At 47.1% G+C, this 22,622-nt stretch overlaps 1 protein-coding gene across 1 annotated transcript; it reads left to right on the top strand.

Moving 5' to 3' along the window:
• The first annotated feature begins 3,947 nt into the window (after positions 1-3,947).
• TAB1 (TGF-beta activated kinase 1 (MAP3K7) binding protein 1) lies at positions 3,948-17,534 on the top strand. The gene is made up of 11 exons (XM_053253267.1): positions 3,948-4,111; positions 7,275-7,411; positions 7,851-8,004; positions 9,096-9,182; positions 10,732-10,870; positions 11,161-11,274; positions 12,891-13,002; positions 13,120-13,264; positions 14,762-14,984; positions 15,768-15,924; positions 16,855-17,534. Exons 1-11 carry the CDS (start codon positions 4,079-4,081, stop codon positions 17,060-17,062), a joined length of 1,509 nt encoding a protein of 502 aa, XP_053109242.1. The 5' UTR covers positions 3,948-4,078; the 3' UTR covers positions 17,063-17,534.
• Positions 17,535-22,622: the final 5,088 nt, after the last annotated feature.

Genomic DNA, 22,622 nt, shown 5'->3' with positions numbered 1-22,622 from the left:
CAGTATATAAACCAAATAAATACATACAGAAAATTCCACCCTCCAGGCATCCTCCCCCACCCCCCTTACTTCAATATTCCATGCCCAAATAATCCTCCCCCAGATCCAAAGAAGCATCAGGCCAAAGTTCATTACAATGGACAGGTCCAGTCTTCCTTGGACTGAACACCATTTTCTTCCTGGACAGAACTCCTGAAAGATCCAGGCTCTGTCATATAGTTCCAGAAGCACTCTGAATTTCTAAGTGTGAACGACCAGCGGAGGCGGAGTACCATCACTAACGCCTGCCTCAGGCCCATCTGAATTAAATTTCCACTGATTCATCTCCACCCATCATTATCCACTAATGTTTAAGAAATGAGATTTAACACCTAGAGCTAGCTTGTAAGGAAAGAGGGAGCAGGATGCCATCAGCAGATCAGTGAGGCTTTACTTGCAACCTCCACAGGGTTTTGTCCAGCTTCTTCACACACATGCAGAAAAAGGGGGGACCCTGCCAGACTGCAGGGAGCAGATTGCAAAAACCAACACCAGCCTCTGACAAAGGGGACCTAATATTTTATACAAGTAGAGACTAACAAAGGCCTGGACTCCCCCTACTGGGAGAAATTAGGCTAAACTGCCGGTTGTGCTTGAAAACACATGCAACTTTGTGGCCCAAAGGCCTGTTTTCAAGAGAAAAAGCTGCTTCCCAGAGTGACTGGGAGCAAAGAAGCAAGGGCAGATCGGCCATTTATTTCTGCACATCAGATGGCCTCCCAAGCAGCTTTTCCTTGCTAGGGTTTAAAAACATTCATTTAAAACCCTGAAGAAGGAATACTGCTTGGAAGCTATTCAAGACAGAAAGGGTGAGTGGAGTATGGGTTAAACATGCATGCACCCTGCTCACAAGGTCTCCGGTCCCATCCCTCTTGGTAGAAGGGGGATTTTGTTTTGTTTTTAAAGGGCCATCAGGCTAGCTCTACATATTTGCATGGAACATGTCACGTATAATGTTAGTTGAAAGGGACCTTAGGGGTCTTCTAGTCCAACCCCCTGCTCAGTGGCGGAATCTGCTGCAAAATGTCATTTGGCATTTACATCCCATGGAATTATATCTGCTACGGCTTCAGTGTTCAGGATAGAGCTCTGGTAGATGGTTCCACATGACCTACACTGATGTTCTCCTATCCAGGTATACTCACTGGTTTATGCATACATCTCCATTACACTGTTCCTGCCACAAGTATAACCTTACACAAAAATTCAGATACAGGGTTCAGAATAATGCAGGCAAATGATGTGAACAATCAAATCATTTATAAAATTATTTGGATTGGATGCAGAATGTTTATTTTTAAATATTAGGGCCTCAGAGCAAGAGCAGGCAGTGGCACTGAAGCATAATGATGCCTACCCTAATTCAGTTAGTATGATTATTTGTTATGAATGTATACAGTACCATCTATTGTATCTTATCTGGCACTCTACAGAATTTAGAAAGTTAAAAAATAGAAAGGTCCCTGCTCCCAAGGAGCTCCCAATAAAAACTGGCAATAGAGAAAACAGAGGATGCAGAGAGTCATCAAAAAAAGATCAGGAGTAAATGTATTTTCATGTAGAAAGCCAAGTGCTGTGTGTCCCTGCTGAGACCCTGAAGGTGAAAAGTACAGGGACCTCATCTCTGCCTGTTCCTGCAGCACCACACCATGGTTTGGACACAATTCAGCCATTTTGTCAACCCTAAATAAAGTTAGGAACATAGGAAGCTGCCATATACTGAGTCAGACTGTTGGTCCATCTAGCTCAGTATTGTCTACACAGACTGGCAGCAGCTTCTCCAAGGTTGCAGGCAGGAATCTCTCTCAGCCCTATCCTGGAGAGGCCAGGGAGGGAAAATGGAACCAAGATGCTCTTCTCAGAGTGGCTCCATCCTCTAAGGCAGTGGTTCCCAAACCAGGAGCCTCCAGAAGATATTGCTGAACCATATCCTGACATCTCTTTAATATCTGCAGAAGTTCAGCAGGTTTAGCTCCTTATGAACATATGAAGCTCCAACCGACCTAACTCAAAATTGTCTGCACATGAACAGCAGTTTTTCCTAGAGTCTCGGGTGTGGACTTTCTCCCAATCCTGCTGCTGCTTTATTATTATATACTAGCTGAACCCGCACAGAGCATCTGTGCGGTAGTTCACATCCTTTTTGGGGTTAGTTGGGAGAATTTGTTTGGCTGGTCCCCCCGCACAACAGCTCTCTTGCTCGCTCTGCCCCCCCCCACACCGCCTCTCTTGCTCGCTCTGCCCCCCCACCGCCTCTCTCGCTCGCTCTGTCTCACCCCCAACGTGCCTCTCTCGCTCTGTCTCCCCCGTCTTGCTCGCTCTGTCTCTCCCCCGCGCCTATCTCGCTCGCTCTGTCTCCCCCCCCGCGCCTCTCACGCTCGCTCTGTCTCCCCCCGCGCCTCTCTCGCTCGCTCTGTCTCCCCCGCGCCTCTCTCGCTCGCGCTCTCTCTCCCCCGCGCCTCTCTCGCTCTCTCTCCCCCCGCGCCTCTCTCGCTCTCTCTCCCCCCGCGCCTCTCTCGCTCTCTCCCCCCCACGCCTCTCTTGCTCGTGCTCTCTCCCCCGCACCTCTCTCGCGCTCTCTCCCCCGCGCCTCTCTCGCTCGCTCTCCCCAGCGTCTCTCTCGCTCGCTCTGTCTCTCCCCCGCGTCTCTCTCGCTCGCTCTGTCTCTCCCCCGCGTCTCTCTCTCTCGCTCTCTCTCCCCCCGCGCCTCCCTCGCTCTCTCCCCCCCCCCGCGGCTCTCTTGCTCGCTCTGTCTCTCCCCCCGCGCCTCTCTCGCTCGTGCTCACTCTCCCCCCACGCCTCTCTCGCTCTCTCCCCCCCCCCCCCGCCGGCACCTCAATCGCTCGCTAGTCTGCAGCCACCACCAGTCGCCAGGCCAGGCCCGCCATGCGTGGGCTGGACAATTCTCCTCCTCCTGGGTGTGCCAGCCAATCAGGCGCCTCTGCAGCCCAGCCAATCAGCTGGGCTGCCAGACGCATTTTCCCCAGGCACACCTAGGAGAAATATATAGATAGATTAGAACAGCCCTGCTGGATCAGGCCCAAGGCCCATCTAGTCCAGCATCCTGTTTCACACAGCGGCCCACCAGTGTGGAATAGAATATTCCCTTTTTTAGAGTTGGAAAGGACATTGGAAGTATTTCAGTCCAACCCCTTGCTATGCCCAGGGCGTCTCCTTTAACTAGAGACAGCAGGGATTGAAATTGGGAGCTTCTACCAAAAGAAAACCACAGGGCTCTGTGGGCGCCCGGAGTCGAAATCAACTTGACGGCACACTTTAACTTTAGGCAAAATATGTCCTCTACCAACGACGCTATAGCTTCCCCCCTACAGCAGAGAAGGGCAGGCCTCAGGCTTGTGGTGTAACTGGACTTTACCAGTGGAGTTTACTTTCGGTTTTTTTGCTTTTACTACTACCTCGAGTCCACGAAATCATGGCAGGGTCGTGTGGATGTAATGCTCAGAATTCAGCGAGAGGAGGGTGCCTCTGAGCATACAATCTCAGCCTAGGAAATTGCTTTCAGCGCCAGCTCACATTCGTTTCGCGCAAAACCCCATTCCTGGTTTTCCGCCAGGCTTTCTTGCAATTAAAGCCGGATTTAGGAAGAAGACATAGGGGTGGGGTGGAGAGAAAGTTGATTTGTTTGCTGTCATGGTTAAACAATTGGGAGGCACGATCCCTTGCCAATACTGCACACCTACCACCTGGCAGATCTATAGGCATTATTTTTGAAAAGCCGCAGGTTCGTGGATAGCCCCTCAGCTCTGCAGTGCCCCGCTGCCGGTAAGAAACACCATCCCAGTTCCAGGGCGCATAATACCCATGAATACCCGAAGTCTCCTGCCCAGTCTCGACCTTGAAGAAGGTGGAAGGAAGATGACCTGCAGTGCCTCCCTCCATCCTCCCAGAGGCGCTGTGGCGAAGCTGAAAAACTCTGCAAGGTTCGAGCTCCGTCCGACGGACACTCTTGCCCCTTCCTGCTCTGCTTTCCTCTCTCCCTTGCCAGGGGAAGGGCGGAGGATGTCGCTTCTGCTGAAAGATGGCGGCGGCAAGGAGGAGTCTCCTGCAGAGCGTGAGCAGCCGAGCCTATTCCATGGGGGGGGGGGGGGGCTGGGAGTGGGGAGCCAAAGAGAGGGAAACACTTTTTCTACACATCCCCCGGTTCAAGGGGAGGGTTGCGGGGTGCCCGGGCCTTTCTGCTTTCTGGGGAAGGGGTGGCCCCTGTGGTTGGGGACAGGAATGGTACTCTTACAGGCAAGAGAGGGGCGTGTGTCTGTGCCAGGAAAGGCATCTGTTTCTTCCATTGAGGGTGACCCTATTCAAAGGCCAGAAAAAAAAAAAAGGGTTTCTGGGCTGTTCATAACTGTATAGAAAGAGGCATTTTGGTAGGTGCCGCCTGCCAAGCTGAGATGAGAAAAGCAGCACCTGCTGAAATTCCCTCTGTTACACAGCGGTGAAAGAGGCAGGAGTGCCTGTCCTCCTTTGCTTCTGGTGACTTTATTCCTGCACCCGGGTAGTTGCAGAGAGTGTTGGATGTGTGTAAGAGTGTCAGTGCCTGACCCTAAAAGGGCTCCTGTGTCTCTTATGAGTTTCTTGCAGAGAGGAATCGGGTGTTTAAATTATGGGAGGAATTAGGAAAGACAGAGGAATGAAGTCCGCAAGCTGGATTTCCATCAGGTTTAACCAAATCATACCCCCCCCCACACACACACCTTCTAAAAATAGTAGCTGGGGGCCATCACAAAAGATCAGGGGGCTGGGCCAACTCTGATCCCCTTGTAATGGGGGATCACGACTGGGAAATGTCACAATGCAGCTTCTCCTGCAATTGCAGTCCTGTGGTGGGGGAAACTATCTGAAAAAACTTTCTAAGATTGGGTTTGGGGCCAGGTAATCTGAATGCATGTCAGGAATGAATTGCCCCAATGAAGGAATATAAAGCTTACATTTCTTTTCACGGTGAATAGGGAAAGTGTAAAGAGAGATAGTTTTCCTGACGTTTGATGTTCAGAGTGTGGTCTGTACAGGCAGCACAAGGAAAAGTAATATACCTGCTTCAGGAAACTGAGGAAAGGAAGAACTTTTGTGGGAGTGCAAGGAGAGCAAAATAGCCTGCCTGGTTAATACTGATTGATTGATTAAGTGCCATCAAGTTGGTGTCGACTCTTAGTGACCACATAGATTCTCTCCAAGATGATCTGTCATCCACTTGGACTTTCTCTCACTGGTGCATTCATTGCTGTCATAATCGAGTCCATTCACCTTGCTGCTGGTCGTCCTCTTCTCTTTCCTTCAACTTTTCCCAGCATTATGGACTTCTCAAGGGAGCTGGGTTTTCACATAATGTGTCCAAAGTATGATAGTTTGAAAGTGAAAAAGTGCACACCCAGTGTAGCCCATCAGGTGTGCTCATTTTGCATACCTGGTCCTCGCCATTCTCGTATGATCTACCCAAGGTGGTTCCTCATCTTTGCACACTACAAAGGTGCACAGTGGGGCTAGGTGAAGGCTGCACTATACATGTACCCCAAAAGGGAGGGTGTTGGTGCAGGATTCTTCACATTGTATGTGCTTTTTAAGGGAACTTATCCTCAACTTCGATAGTAGTGCTAAAATGCTGATCCTAAAACAAACCCCTGTACAAATGTGTCTCAGCTCAGGTGTCTGTACAAGGAAAATCATAAGGGAATTTCCAGACAAAAGCTGCACCATTTGTGGCCCATCAAGCTGAATGCAACCACTCAGCCATGTATGGTGGCTTATCGGCAGCTAGATCTGGGTTCACAAAGGAAGGGGCCATATCTTGTCTCTGACATGCTGAGCTATGGAGGTGCTTGGGTGCCTCTGCAGCCCTGGCCAGCTGTGGAGATGAGCCCATCCTCCCCACAGCGTTGAGGAGGACGACAGGAGCTCATCCCTGCAGCCTGACTGATTCACCAGAGAGAGGAGAGGCATTCACTCTAGGGAGTGACTTTGTAGACCCAGCTAGATAAAACCTCCTGGCTTTGTTGGGACAGAAAAAGCAGTGACCTTTCAAACATCTGGCAAGCCGCACTAAAACATGGGCTGTGTTCAGATTGGTGGTTAGTTGTACAGGTCTGTTCCAAATGTTGGCTTTTCCCAGTAATCATAGTGTGTCTGTGAGTTACAGGCATGCTGCCATGTTGGGTACCCACAAGCAAGAAGGGTATTGGCCCTCTCCTCCTGCCGAAAACTGCTGGTCCAAATATACCGACAGGATCAGCAGCGGGGAACAGCAGTGGCTGAGCAAAACTAACGGCAGTTGTTTCAAAGCCATATAAACAGATTCCGCTTTTATGAAGTATTTCCTGTAGTGTTTCTTGGGAAGCTGACCTCTGGAAGGATTCTCTCATTGTTCTGTGGGAGGGCAGAATGATGTCAGTTCTTCCCAATGTACGAGTTCCTTTCTACTCTTTATTGGAAATGTAATTTTACCCTTTCATCTTTTATAGAGAGGCTTCTTACAGCCCTGCTGTTTTGTAAATAGTGGAGAGTCAGGGCTTCCTGAACAGTAACGATTCAGAAAGCATAAGGAAAGAGCTAATGTTAGTAGCTCTTCATGTATGCACCAAAAATATCAAAATTATGCATGATGCAAGCTCAGCTGTTTTATTATTTTATTTGAAGACAAATATAAGCCAATATACAAACAGCAGTAGCCAAATCTTTACAGAGCTCTTGCATTCTCCAAACACTCACTTGTACATCTAGTGAGACTATTGTAAGAATTTATTATCACTTAGGAATTCTCCTATTATCTTAGAAATTCAGCAGTTCAAGGAAGCACAACTGTTATGGCAAGAAAGCTAGAATTCTCATCTCCAGTTACAATAATTAAAAAGCAGGAATATTCTTTTACTGTGCTCTGCAGCTCAGAGTGCACATACTCAACACCCAGTGTTAGATATTTATGTGTTTTGCTTAATTTGAGGGGAGGGGTTGAGTCAAGGAGCTCAAAGAAGCAAGAACAGCGTAACAGTAGAAGGGGGAGAGAGAGATGAGTGAAACATTGACTGAATTAAGAGTCAATGTAAAATTAAGGAATTAAGATTCAATGTTAAATTAAGGGATCTGGTGGGAAAGGAGACTCGATAGGGGTTTGTCAGATAATTTACTGTAGTATCTTAACTGAGAGCATAACATTTCAACCTCTGCACAATTGTTATTCCTGCTTCACCGGAAGTCCTATGGGGATTCTTTCCTGTCTTTTCCAGGAGCAGCAAACAAGCTGGACAGATGACTTGCCCCTCTGCCAGCAATCTGGTGTGGGTTCAGCCCCAAACCGTTCCTACACAACAGATGGAAAGGGGATAGAAATTCACCCCTTGGAGGACAACTGGTTAAAATTCAGGTAAGAAGCCTGCAGATGTGTTTGAAGTGGTTCAGTGACATTCCTGGCAGCCTTCCTAACAAGCTCACCTTAACATGGATGTTTTTCACACAGCAGGCTTTACTGTGAGGCTTTACTGCGACTTCGAAGTTGCCCCCAAAAATTGACGCAAAAAGTGGATTTTTCTTTTACTCTGGATATAGATCGGGCTACACTCTTAATGTGCAATGAAAAACCTGAATCGTGTGTGATGTGCTCCCTGATAGCTCACAGGGACCCCCGGGGTAAATCTGGCTGATATGTGAATGCACACCCTCCATTCTGGAGGAGACGCGAGCTAAAAGCCCTGTGTGAAAAATGCCCTCGTGATACTTATTGCATGTCCTTATTCCTGCTCCTTCCAGGCCACACACAATGAATGCTGCTCTCTTAACCTGTTCATTCTGGCTCCCTTTGGCAGGAGTGAGAACAACTGCTATCTCTATGGCGTCTTCAATGGTTACGATGGCAACCGGATCACCAACTTTGTAGGGGAGAGGCTCTCTGCAGAGCTTCTACTGGGACAACTGAATGCAGACCACGATGATGCTGACGTGCGCAAGGTCCTGCTGCAGGTAATGGAGTTCTGTCTCTGGAGGCATCTAGCATGGGTTCATGCCCCTCTCTTGCAGCACAAGGCACAAGAGGATCTGGGTGAGGAAATAAGTGATAGCAGGCCCTTTATCTGAAGGTATAGGTAGTACCCTCTTTAAGCTCTGTGTTCTACACCTGCTGTTCCTCATGTCTATATAGGTGGCTACCTGGGGTTGTAGGCTTCTTGCTGCCAGAGATGGGAAAGGGTTTCCCTTCTCAGTGTGGAATAGCTTCTTGCTGCTCAGAAACTGCTGGAGCAAAAGAAGAACATATCTAGATGGGATCTTGTGTATTAAGGAGAGAAGGAAGCTTGAGACTGTTCTGAGAGCATATGATGCAGCTACCTTGCCAAAGCTAGGCAGGTCCGGGTCTGGTCAGTGCCTGCATGGGAGAGACTGCCTGGGAAGCCCCCAAGAAGATCCTTGCTGGATCAGTCCCGAGGCCTGTTGGATCCAGCATCCTGTTTCTCACAGTGACCCACCAGAAGCCTCTGGGAAGCCCACAAGTAGGAGATGAAGGCATGCCCCCTCTTCTGCTGTTGCTCCCCTGCAACTGGTACTCAGATGCATAGCCCATAGTATGCTGCTTTGAGTTCCACCATGGAAGAAATGCAGGATGTAAATATAAAACATCAATAAATGCACAAGGAAGGTTGCACAAGCAGGGTAACTTTAGACCATTCCAAGAGCCCTTGAAAAATTTGTGAAATTTATGTAGTAATTTGAATATGACAAATACTTATATACTGCTTTCAACAAAAGCTCCCAAAGCACTTTACATAAATATAAATAAAATGGTTTCTTGTCCCCAAAGGGCTCACAATTTAAAAAAGAAACATAAGATTCATAAGAAAAGGAAACATCCCTCCAAATCCACTGGAGGGATGTTGTATTGAGGATGGATAGTGTTTTGTTCTCCCCCTGCTAAATAAAGAGAACCATCACTTTAAAAGGTGCCCCTTTGCTCAGTTAGCAGGGTGCTGAAGCATTGTGCTGGAAGAAATGCATTTGATAGATTGCCATAAAACAGGTTCTACAAAGCTTCTACTGACTTGGTTTTGGGCTCCCTCCAGGCTTTTGACGTGGTGGAGAGGAGTTTCTTGGATTCCATTGATGATGCATTGGCAGAAAAGGCCAGCCTGCAGTCCCAACTGCCAGAGGTAACATCTGACTTAAACACACACACACACACACACACACACACACTGGAATGTAGGGTGTATTCAGTGATATATTTCTCTTTCTTTGAGGACACTTTCAGCCTGTCAAATTCATTTGAAGGTAGGGGAAACAATCTCACTACCATTTCTGGTGTTTTCATTTTTTAAATTGTCCCCTTTTGTTGATGGCCTCGGAAGCACATAATGACAGAGCAATTAAGGACTTTACTTGCCAGAGCTGATGTAGATCATATAGGCATGGTGAAGGGCATAATCTTTGGTCATTTTTAGCCTACTTTCCAGTAGGCTTATGAAATCACTTGGCATTTTCTGTGTGCCCCCCCCCCCGGTCAACTTTGCAACGCCTGGACCAATATGAACCAAATTGGGTACAGTTGTAGGGACGCCTCAGCGGCGTAGTTTGTGATGACATCATCCATCCTGATCCAAGATGGTGAACACATACACTTTTGAGGTGCAAGTGGGCGAATTTGTGAACCACCTAACTGATTTGAACCAAACTTGCTACTGCTATAGAAACACATAGGGATGCCCAAATGGCATGGTGTGCGATGATGTTATCCACTCCAATTCAAGATGGTGGCCGTGTGAACATCTTTGGCACAAGCCGGCTAATTTGTGGACTGTATAACTCTTTTAAATCAAATTGGGTACAGTTGCAGTGAGTGACACACAGGGACACCTTAATGGCATAGTTTGTGATGATGTCATCCACACTGATTCAAGATGGTGAATGCATAAACTTTTGAGGCGCAAGTGGGCTATCTTGTGAACTGCTTAACCAATTTGAACCAAATTTGCTACTGCTGTAGGGACACATAGGAATGCCCCAATGGTGTAGTTTGTGACGATGTCACCCACCCCAATCCAAGATGGTGGGCATTTAAACTTTTGAGGTGCAATTGTACTAACTTGAGGACTGTCCAACCGATTTGAACCAAATTTGGTCCAGTTATAGTGAGTGACACATAGGGGCACCTCAATGGTGTAGTTTGTCATGATGTCATCCACCCCAGTCCAAGATGGCGGACGTGTAAACATTTGAGGCGCAAGAGATCTAACTTGTGGACCTCGATTTGAACCAAATCTAGTCCAAGTTTAGTTCAGTTCCTTTCCTTGTGAAAGGAAAGTAGGCTGATTAGTTTTTACTAGAACAACTTGTTTAGTTTATGCACAAAATTGCACCCTTGCACTTTCCAGTACATAATCTAGAAGAAATACAATCCCTTCATTCTTTGTCCATAATAACTAAAGTGATTTTGGATCCTTGCTTCCCCTCTAAGTGAAGCCTTGTAAAAGGGGAAGAAAAACAACCCTGATCATCAATACAGTAGTGTGGTTAATGGTGTTTAGGAACAACTAACTTTAATTAATGAAGTACAGCTCCTTGTCTGTTTTGTCCTGGTGTTTTCTCCAGAGCCTTTCAAAAGCTGTACAGTTGTTTTGAGGTGTATATATAGAAAATACCAGATATGTATATGTGTGTGTGTCCGATAATTGTTAGATGTAACGCAACCCTGTGTTCTAGGGAGTCCCCCATCACCAGCTACCATCCCAGTACCAGAAAATCATGGAGCGGTTGAAGGCTGTAGAAAAGGAAATCTCTGGAGGAGCCATGGCTGTTGTGGCAGTCATTCTTAACAACAAACTCTACATCGCCAATGTAGGTGTGTGCCTCTTTGACACAGTTTGATTTGGGCGTTTCCTGGGAAATGAAGAGTAGGACAGCTGGATTACTTCATCTTCTTTGTACCAGAGCAGTTCTTTAGAACTTGAAATAATAAATTTTCCTGGGAAAGTAGGGAAGGGATGGTGCTTTTGTATTCACAAGCTCTATTTCCTGGTTTTGCCTCAGAGTTGTGATAGTGGGTTGCATCAAGGGTGTGTGTAGGTTTTCCAGTTTGCCCCTCTTGTTCCTCTTTTCTCTTTCTTCGCATCATACTCTCCTCCTCCGCAGGAACAAACCGGGCCCTCTTGTGCAAATCGACAGTTGATGGGCTGCAAGTGACACAACTCAACATGGATCACACTACAGAGAATGAGGATGAGCTATTCCGTTTTTCCCAGCTGGGTGAGTACTGTGTTCCAGGAAGAGCAGAGGGGTGGGCCTCAAGGCACAGCTGAGCCAGTAGAAGAAAGGGGTGTGGGTGTGGCGTGCAGAGCATCACGTTCTTTGGTTGGCAGTCAAGGAATGTCTGAACTAGCAAGTTAAGATGATTAATCTCCTTCCACAGGGGGTGCATAGCAGGATACCTGAATGTCAGAAATGTCTAACAACTGAGGAAAGGGGTTTGTTGCCATTATGAGCTGGGAAGTCACTTTTGTCTTCTATTTTGCAACTTCACCTGCATTATTCTTAGTGACTCAGAATGTGTTACAATTCAAAACACACTATCAAAACTTTAAATATCTTCTTGCATATGTCTGTGTGAACAAAATCCAGTTGCTGTTAAAAGTCCTGCTCATACCTGGCCGGCATTTAAGAATGCAATCCTGAAATCATTCACTAGGGAATAATGCCCAAAGAACAGAGTACAAAGAACAGATTCTGAGTAGGATACTGAAAACATAAAAGAGTGTAGGATTGCCTTGAAAACTTTATTTTTATTTTATCACCCTCTGGAAGAAGGAAGTTTTAAAAGGGGAGGCGTGACATCCAGGAGTGCCTCTTCCACTTAGGCAGCTCTCTACTGAAATGGCAAGATGGGAAGCGTCTCCAAACCTATCCACAGAAAGTCTTTTATCTTGGTTTTAGCCGAGCAGCATGTGCTTGGAAATAGTTTTTGATAGGAACATAGGAAGCTGCCTTATACAGAGTCCTAGCATTGGTCCCTTTAGCTCTGTATTGTCTACACTGACTGGCAGCAGTTCTCCAGGGTTTCAGGCAGGAGTCTCTCCCAGCCCTACCTGGAGATGCCAAGGATTGAACCTGGGGCCTTCTGCAGTGCAAGCATGCAGATGCTCTTCTAGTGAGCTATGGCCCTATCCCCTAAGCGCTCACATGTAGGCACTCATCCAAATGCAAACCACAGGGGGCCCTGTTTAGCAAAGGGGACAATTCATGCTCACTACCACAAGACCAGCTCGCTTCCCCAATGAAGACTGTATTTTCAGAGGCAAAAAATCCACTCTCCCCTGCCGCTCGATTGCAACACCTGCGAGTTTCACTTACAAAGAGCTCCTTATTTCATAGATTTAGTTGGTGGGAGCAAATCTGGATACCTGTGGTTCTTCCCTAACCCTCATACACCCATGTTTCCTGCTTGACCAGGATCACCAGCCAATCCTGGTTAAATGCTGGTTAACCACAGCAATTTAAGTGGGGTTTCCTGGGAATTCTGGGTTCTCATGGTATATTCTGTGAAAGCACCTGGGGCTTGCCACTCACAGTTAACTCTTGAACTGTACTCATTCTCATCCTGAGAATGCAGCCAGGGACATAGAAGCAATGGCAGAGTGCATGCATGCAGACTCTCTTTTCCTGATTAAGAATTACTGGCAGAAAGCTATTCTCTGTCACTCCCTCCCTGCTAGCCCCTTGTGACTTGCCTCATTCATTAGCTTTTCTTGCCGGTTGACATGCCCATTTCAACTGGCTGCATTTTCCTCTTCCTAACATGGAGTGCAGACACAGGAAATTCAGCATATGCACCAAAACCAGTTTGCTGATTTCTTTTTGTCTGGCAGGTTTGGATGCTGTGAAGATAAAGCAAATAGGCGCCATCTGTGGGCAGGAGAGCACGCGGCGCATTGGAGACTACAAAGTCAAATATGGTTACAGTGATATTGAACTTCTGAGGTGAGGCAAGCCTTGATGTGCAGTCTTATTTTGCTTACCCGGCTTTTACTTTAAAGACCCGTCCTTCTGCCTGTCTCTGTTGCTCTCTTCAGTACTTACTCAGTTTTTCTTTTGAAGTGCTGCAAAATCAAAACCGATCATAGCAGAGCCTGAAATCCATGGAGGGCACCCACTAGATGGAGTCACAGGCTTTCTTGTTCTAATGTCTGAAGGGCTCTACAAAGCTCTGGAAGCAGCTCATGGGCCTGGGCAAGCCAATCAGGTAAGAGCTCTGGAGCCATTTGAAGGGGCTGCTCCATTTTAAACTTCTTCATAGGAACAGAACAGCCCTGCTGGATCAGGCCCAAGGCGGCCCATCTAGTCCAGCATCCTGTTTCACACAGTGGCCCACCAGATGCCTCTGGGGAGCCCACAGGCTGGAGCTGAGGCCATGCCCTTCCCTCCTGCTGTTACTCCCCTGCAACCGGTACTCAGAGGCATCTTGCCTTTGAGGCTGGAGGTGGCCTATAGCCCTCCAACTAGTAGCTGTTGATAGACCGCTCCTCCATGAAGTTATCCAAACCCCTCTTAAAGCCATCTAGGTGGTTGGCTGTCACCACATCTTGTGGCGAATTACATCTGCATAGTATGCTTCGGATGTACGCACCTGTTAGATCTGCACTCTGTCCTCGAGCATGTGAATCATCAGTCCACAGTTTCCCTCTGGGTAACCTGATGATTACAGAAACAAATTTGTGTAATAGTTGCAAGTACTTTCCATCCAGAGCCCACAGGAAGACAAATGGTGATAGGACTGTCGCTCGGTGGTTGAGCTTTGCATGCAGAAGGTTCCAGGTTCAATCCCTGGCATCTCCAGGCAGGACTCTGGCCTGAAAACTTAGAGAGCTGCTGCCAGTCAGTGTAGCTGATACTCAGCTAGATAGACCAGTGGTCTGACTTGGTATAAGGCAGCTTCCTATGTTCATTGAGATGCAAAGGATTTCTGGGCCTACTTTTTCCTAAAGAAAATGATCCTTTCTCTGTCCATCAAAAGGTCATTCCACCAGGAGGTCGAGCGCGTGATTTCCGTCTTGCTGGATCTGTGGTACTTATTTTGCTCCACGGAGTAAAAACTGTGGGGTTTCCCCTCTCCTTTTGCCTTTTCCAGTGATTCTTCAGGAAAGGGAGTAGGCAAGGGAAACTGCACTTTATGAGAAGGGCCGCGTGTTTCTCAGTTCCCCTTTCTCAGTTCTGCAGTGCCTGCAGCAGAGGGAAGCAATAACTTATGTATGCCTTGGGTGAATTGCTTTGTTTATAGGAGCCCTGTGAATGCTCTCTCTCTTAAAAGCACCACGTGTCTTTCAAGAGATTTGATGAAAGCACCCTAGAGAAGTCATATTAGGTTACCTACTGCAGCCTGACGTATTAGGTGCCCTTCAGCATCTTGTCCCATTTTAAGCAACTGCTTTGTAGCTGGAGAATGTTTTGAAGGTCCCAGCTGCATGGATGAGGCTTGATGGCTTTGTTTTGTTCATACATTTATTTATATGAAAACATCTCTCACTTTTCTCTCCTGAAGACGGCGCACACCCCCTTCCTAGCAGGGTGCCTGTGGTCAGGACTCATCCAGTCAGCCATCTGGCTGAGTCATTTCAACCTTGCCCCGGGTGCAAAGGAGCTGCTCTTGGATAAGCAGCATCTACGTGGCTGGGAGAATGTCAGAAGGGTCTGAGTCATCGCAACGGCTTCAAAATCTATTCCTCCACTTTTTCTTTTCTAGGAGATGGCAGCGATGATTGCCACAGAATTTGCCAAGCAGACCTCATTGGATTCTGTGGCTCAAGCAGTTGTGGATCGAGTGAAGCGTATTCACTGTGACACGTATGCCAGTGGTGGTGAACGGTCCAAGTTCTGCTCTCGACATGAGGACATGACACTGCTGGTGAGGAATTTCGGGTATCCACTGGGTGAGATGAGCCAGCCCATGCTGACCCCAACACAAGGTATGGGGGAGGTCAATGGGGTCTGTCTGTCTGTGAGAGTGCAAGACTACTTTGACCAGCCAGTGATTATCTATTGCCTGATAAGATAAACATCACACTGAAAAAAACTGAGGCATCCACTTTCTGAGTTTCCAGTATATCTTATGATATTGTGTTGCAGAAGCCAGGAGGAACTCAGAGAGAGGGAGTTCTATAAGCTACTATTCTAGGAGTGGCCCCAGTGAGGCTCTCCAGCTGCTGGTGGACTGCAACTTCCAGCCACCATCTGTTAGGAGGAGAGTTGGTCTTGTGGTAGAGAGCATGGGTTGTCCCCTTTGCTAAACAGGGCCCCCCTTATTTTGCATTTGAATGGGTGTCTACATGTGAGCACTGTAAGATCTTCCCCTTAAGGGATGGGGCCGCAGCTCAGTGGTAAGAGCATCTGCTTGCATGCAGAAAGGTCCCAGGTTCACTCCCGGCATCTCCAGGTGGGACTAGGAGAGGCTCCTGCCTGAGACTTTGGAGACCTGCTGCTAGTAGACAATACTGAGCTCAATGGATCAGTGGTCTGACTCAGTCAAAGGCACCTTCGTCAGTTCCTATGACGAGAGTTGTAGTCCAGTAATAGCTGGAGGGCTTCAGGTTAGCCACTCCTGCACTATTTCATGGGGTAACGGGTTCATGGTTATTCGGGGTGCCCAGGAAAACTCTCAACTATAGCCTGACACCGATATTAGGGGTTTTGAAGTCTCCCACCCTTCCTTGCTGCTGTTATGTGTGTCCTTCTTATACTCCACTTCTCAGGAGGCCGTGTTTATCCTGTGTCAGTGCCATACTCCAGTGCCCAGAACACAAGCAAGACCAGCGTAACGTTATCCCTTGTCATGCCTTCCCAAGGCCAGATGGTCAATGGTGCCCACAGTAGCTCCACCTTGGATGAAGCCACACCCACCCTCACTAAGTAAGTGTCCCATGCTCAGGCCGTAGCATTTTGCGCTCCTTTCTATGGGAGGCAACATTTCACTTTCTCTGTGACTGGTCCCGACACCACACATTGCAGTCCTTTCAGTCTGTAGCATGGCCTTCATGGTCCTATCCACGTCCTTCAGGCATGGAGTTGCTGCCATTTGTATCTGAATCTCAGTCATTCGGTCTCACTCATGTAGCTCCGTGTCATTGTAACTCTCTATAATTGGTGCGGCCGTAGCTCAGTAGCTCAGGGAGAGCATCTGCTTTATATGCGGAAGGTTCCAGGTTCAGTCCCTGACATCTCCAGGTTGGGCTGGGAAGAGACTCCTGCCTGTAACTTTGGAGAGCTGTTGCCAGTCAGAACAGACAATACTGGACAAATTGGGCATGTGTGGCGGTCTCCAAAATGGCTGTCACGACGAGGTGAGGCTTGAGCTGATGACTGCCAGAACAGGGCGATTTGAGGCAGAATGAAGGCCTGCAGGAGGTGGGTGGGGGACCTCCAGAGACCCTCCTGTGGCCTCGGGCAAGCCCCCTGGAGGGGCTAAGTACCCCCCAAAAATTTGTTTGACAGAAAAAGCTCGCAATGCCCCCCCGCACGGGTGTGTGTGTGTGTGTGTGTGTGTGTTCTCAGCTTGACATCGAGCCATCAAACTGAACCAGTTCAGTGTTGAACCTTTTTGACATCAAACTAGTTTGCACATCCCTACCCTGCACTAATGTCACTCAGCCACCTCATGGTAGGCCCTTGTAAGCTACTAAAGATCTGCTATCCTAAGCAGCCACTTAGGAGGCATCTACAATGATCCAGATAGGGCGAGGGACCTGCATTACATGGAGAGCAGGTAGCTGTATGTGCGATGTCGGTTGTGCTGATTGAAATAAAAATGTGCCCCTCCCTTCTTCTTTGTCGCATCTACAGTCAAAGCCCAACTGTGACCCTCCAGTCTACCAACACTCACACGCAGAGTAGCAGCTCAAGCTCCGATGGGGGTTTGTTTCGTTCCCGTCCCTCCCACTCTCTCCAGCCGGATGAAGATGGGCGTGTTGAGCCCTACGTGGACTTTGCAGAGTTCTACCGCCTCTGGAATGTGGACCACAGTGAGCAGGGAGTACTCACTGTGTCATAATACAAGGAGTTCAACCTCTGAGGACTCCTATCACAGGGGACAATGGAGCCTGAGGAGATGGGAACAACGTCACCTGGCTGGCCACATTCTTCCATAAAGCATGACCCACTTTTGGGGACAAGACTCATGTTGAGACAACCTGTCTCAACTGATTGCTGATACCGTCTTTCTCATTTGCTAGGGGCATGCGCGCACACACTGCACCCATTTCTAATTGTCTCTTCCACTGTGAAACCTTGTGGGCATTAGAGAGGGTTATGGACCCTTCCTGCACCTCTAGTATTATAGACCGTCAGCAATCAGGGCTCAGTTGTGGAGAAGACAATAACAAAGTGCCCATAAAGGAACAGACAGTCCGTGTGTGCACATTGCTCTTCAAGATTTAGGTCTGGAAAGATGGCATCTTGTTACTGATGTTTTAACGCCATGGAAGATACCTCTGTTCTGCAGAATAAACTGTAAATTATACCTACTCCCCTCTCCATTTTTGTGTGGCACTTGAATTCACTTGAAGTGAATTCTAGAATGGGTGAAACAATAAGAGAATATGAAATACTCAACTACCTAGGGTAAGGATACTGACAAGTTTGTGCCTACTACTTTCAGTTGGCTTTGAGGCTCCAGTGTTGGAGTTGCCTTGTGAGAGAGCAAGCCTCTCCCCAGCTTCTGAAGTGGGGAAGCCGCTGCATCCTCTCCAGCTGCCTGGATGCCCAGCAGTGTTTCCTCTAAGGCGTGCCCATGCTCACAAGTTTTTTTATGTCCGCTAGTCAATTTTGGATCCCGCTCAGGTTGAATCAGGAATGCCCCATTCTGAATGCATGTGCACACACATTACCTTGATACTGCTGCCCAGAACTAAACTCATTCTGCACAGAGAATTTTTTTTTTTTAAATAGAGATCAGTGGTGCCCAGTATGCTTTTGCCACTGCTAAAGGCCCACTTTGCACCCAGACTTGGAGCAGAGAGAGGCAGGCAGCTACAAGTCTCACTCTCTAGTGAGACTTGTAGCTGTATCTAACTTGGCCTCTGCCTCCTAGCTGGGTGACTAGAAGGACCATTGCTCTGAAGAAGAGGCAGACAACATTCTTTTAATGTATTATTGCATTTATATCCTGTTTTTCTTCATGGAACTTTTGTTGAAAAGCATTATGTAAATATTCATAATCATAGAATTCAAGAGTACCACTGTTACTATGAATATTTATGTTTTAAGACTAAATATTGGTGATCTTCACTATTTTTCAAGTAGGGGCCACTTTGGCAATAAATCTTCAATGCAAGAGCCATTTTCCACTGTGCTGACCTCCGCATAGTACTGCACTTTCCTCAGTGCTTGGAGGGCCCTGTAAGAGCGATGTCAACAGAGCCCTCTCTTAGGAGCTCTGAGGGGAAAGCAAAGGGAAGGGCTACGCTTCCCAGCACTCTGTAAATGCCTTCAAAGATAATGGAGGGACTCCATCTCTCTTGAAGGACACTGGGCAGAAAGCAGTACTGCATGATGGAATGGTGGCCTCGGCTTGGTGCCTGGAGGACTGTGCAGAGTATTCCACTTTGGCTGAATCTTCCTGCAAGCCCAATAAACAATTAGTTGGGGCTGCACGTAGGGTTGATGGGAACTACCACTGCCCCCAGGCCACTACTATCCCTGGATCTTACAGAGAAGAACACTGCTAAATATCCCCCCTATGGCAGGGGTTCCCAATAGGGATGTGCATGAACCAGTTCTGTCCATTCACAGACCGCTGAACCAGTTCGAAAGACCGGTGTTCGAACTGGTTCGAAGGTGTGGCAGGGTAGCTTACGCACGCACGTTGGCCATTTCTGGTATTACACTGACTGGGGCAGCAAGAGGGTATACAGCCACCCCACGACAGTGGCTTTGGAAGCAGTGCCATATGGGGGGGAAACGTGGCGGGTGAGGTAAGGACACCCGCGCCTTAAAGCTACGTCCCCCACCTCCCGGGTGTGCACGGAACTGGTTCTGTGCACATCCCTAGTTCCCAACCTTGGTTCTCCAGATGTAGCCCAATAACATCTGGAACCAGGTTTGGGAACCCCTGCCCTAGATCACTTGCTAGGTTACAGGAAATGATTCTTTCCGGATGACATTCTGGAAACATTACAGAAGGGGTAGAACAATTTAGCTCTTTCCCTTTGAGACAAAGTAAAGGATACTTTCTGTCTTCTGTGACAGCTACCCTTGTAGCTCTGTGGTAGGCCAGCTTGGCCCTTTGATATCCTGAACTGTATGTTCTACAGTCGATTTTACATTTCCAATTAAATGATTGATTCCCTCTGAAGAAACGTTGAAATCACTGTTTTAGGATCATGCGAATAGCTGCAGTGCAGGGAACATCTAATTTTCTTACTCCTTGTAATGTTGCTGATGGGGATGTACCTTGAATTAGAGATCAAATTCTATTTCAAAAAGTCTCTTAATGTCTTAGATGTTGAGATTAAGGGGCCTTGGTTTCTGTTCTTTGGGATATGGACAAAAGGCATCCGACTTGTTTCAGAGGTGGGAAATCATGTCAGTACAGATCACGTGAGTAGAGCTAGTGAGATCCAATACAGGTGTTGAATAAACACCATCCTCCTTCATGTTTTCATGTATGTCTGGCTAATGAGTGCACCAGTAAAAAAGCTCCACTTACTTTGGCTTTCCTTGGGCTCATGAGGATACCACAGTGATTACCCTTATTTGGAAGGTGTTGACCATGAATTATCCATTTTTGAGTGAAGTTTGCTCTTTTCCTAGGAGATCTTTACAAGCATCCAAATAGTGTGGTGTTAATTTCCCTAGTTAATTCATGACTTGAAAACTTCCCATGGCACTTAGGAACAGACAGCAGGTTAGGGATGAGAAATAACTCTCTTTTTGAAGCAGACTGGATAAAAACAAACTCTGCTTTGCTTAGCCAGTCATGTCTGCCTTAAGGCTAAGAGTGCCATTAAGAAGAGTGACTGACCTGAGGAGCAGTGAGAGGAGGGAAGGAAAATACAAGCCCCTAGCCATGATTGCTACAATGAATCTAATTTAAGGAGGTAGCATAAAGTACGAACTTAGACCTGGATAGAACAATGAATAATTCATAGTCAATTATGCATCGACTAGAAAGAAGCATTGAAAGGGCTCTCCTTCCACAAAATCTGCTTATGCTCATTCTGTGGGAAGCTAGAGGCTTCTTGGGATATCAGATCAATACAGACTGTCCTGAGAGTTGGAAGCTGGTGGTTTGCTCAGATCTAGTACCTGGCTTTCTACTGCTTGGCAAGAGAAATTCTCCTATTTGGCCAACACTGCATCTGGAGAGAGACGCCATAAGAGACAGGAAAACAGACTGATAGGCTAAGGATTTCAACAACAACAACAAATATTTATATACTACTTTTCAACAAATGTTTCCAAAGCGGCTTACATAGAGAAATAATAAATAAATATAAATATATATTTCAGGATCAAATTTATTCATGCATTATGTTTATAGTCTATTATCCTTGGACACATAATGATAGTTGGACTCAAAATAAAATACAGAACAAAGTCCTGCAAGAATATTAAAAGTTACACATGTACAGCCACCTAATTCTGGCTTAGTCCCCACCACCACTGAAAGACAACCCCAAAGGGAAAGTCTTGCAAATCTCTGGATTTTGGCAAACCTCCAAAAGAAGACAGTTCCATAGTTATAAAACCACTGCCTTGACCGAGGCTTCTCAACTGGGTCCCCAGATGTTGATGGGCTCCCATCACCCCCAGCCAGGCCATTGTGGGTGAGGATGATGGGCATTGTAGCCAACATCATTTGTTGACCAAGACTGAGAATTCCTAACAAAGTATCTCTCGGTATGTTCTGGTTAGCAGAGAATGGTGCTTAGATGCTCCAGCCAAGAAGCTTCTCTTGACTGATCTTGTTTGTGGTGGAATGAATGATAGCAAGCAATTAGGGGATACCAGTGCCTCTTGAGTACCTGAAAAGCTTCCGGGAGGTATTCAGTGCCCTCCTGCCTCCCTGCACTGCAGCTGTGCTGTTTGTTCTCCATCTTAGTGTGGTTGCGACCCACTGTAACATCTCTCTTATGCTCAATGTGATGTGATGCTACTGACAGCAAATAAGTAAGAATTCCTTCCATTCAAGCAGTGCCATATGGGGTGCAAACACAAGTTGGGGATGCTGACAGAACAAAAAGAGGACTACTAATGGTTTTGTCTCCGTACTTCGTTCTCTGGAGGGTTAGAATGGAAGGCTGAGGAACCAGGAGATGGCACTAGCACGATACATTGAAGCTGGCCTCCGAGCAGTTTGAAGTAGGCTGGAAATTTGTTTATCAACACCTGTCTGGAAAACTGGAAGTGGGAGTTATTGGCCAGACTCAGGATAAGCAGCACGTGCTACATGGTCAAAAGTCGCTGGTGGGTGGGCTGAATGAGCAGAACAAGCAGCATTGCGTTTCTATTGTGATGTGCAGAAGAAGAAACATGCCCTTCATGCTGTGTAGGTGGCGGTGCTTTTGAGTGCCTAACACTGACGCAGTTGGCTGTACTTTGCTAAAGTCAGTACCATTAGTACTTACGTGCATTAGTACCAGTGATACGTACATGGCCTTTGATTGCTTTTGCTGACTCAGGAACGTTGAGAAATCTACTTGGCTGCCTTACCTGAATGGCATAGGGACAGCTGGGTGGGACCAAGCATGCTGGGGCTTTATCTGCACTAATCCCTTTGAATCCAGCAAGGAAGTGGTGCTGAGCAATGTGCATTGTGCTGAAGCAAGGCCTCCTTTATATGCCCCAGCATTAATTGCTGGTCGTGTCTATTAATTAACCCATCATCAGACTGAGCCATCTTAGAGATTAGCAGAATCTTGCACTGAAGATGTCACATTACTGATGAGTGTCCAAGGGCTGCAGGATTTGTGTTTTGTAACATTAAGCAGCTCAACAACAACAACAACATATTTATATACTGCTTTTCAACAAAAGTTTTCAAAGTGGTTTACAAAGAGAAATAAACAAATAAATAAGATGGCTCCCTGTCCCCAAAGGGCTCACAATCTAAAACAAACATCAGATAGACACCAGCAACAGTCACTGGAGATACTGTGCTGGGGGTGGATAGGGCCAGTAACACTCCCCCTGCTAAATAAAGATAATCACCATGTTAAAAGGTGCCTCTTTGCCCAGTTAGCAGGAGTAACTGCCCATTTACCAGTGTGGTGTAATGGTGAGTGTGTCAGACTAGGACTGGGGAGACCCAGGTTCGTCCCCACTCAAGCAGGAAGCTCATTTAGGTGACCTCATCTCTGTTACTTGCTCTTAGCCTAACCTCTCTTGAGTGTTCCCTCTAACAGGAATTCCCAGATGTTGTTGACTACAACTCCCAGAATCCCCAGCTGCAATGGCTTTTGCTTGGAGATTCTGGGAGTTGTAGTCAACAACATCTGAGAATCCCTATTAGAGGGAACACTGCCTCTCTTCATTGCTTTGGGACACATAGGGACACATTGTTCAGACATTACATTGTACCTGCATTCAGATGATTGTACACTAACATAGTA

The sequence above is a fragment of the Hemicordylus capensis genome, chromosome 5 (genome assembly GCF_027244095.1).
Source record: "Hemicordylus capensis ecotype Gifberg chromosome 5, rHemCap1.1.pri, whole genome shotgun sequence".
NCBI classification, from domain to species: Eukaryota; Metazoa; Chordata; class Lepidosauria; order Squamata; family Cordylidae; genus Hemicordylus; species Hemicordylus capensis.
Note: the sequence above shows the minus strand (reverse complement) of the source record. Positions and strands in the feature narration are given on the sequence as shown.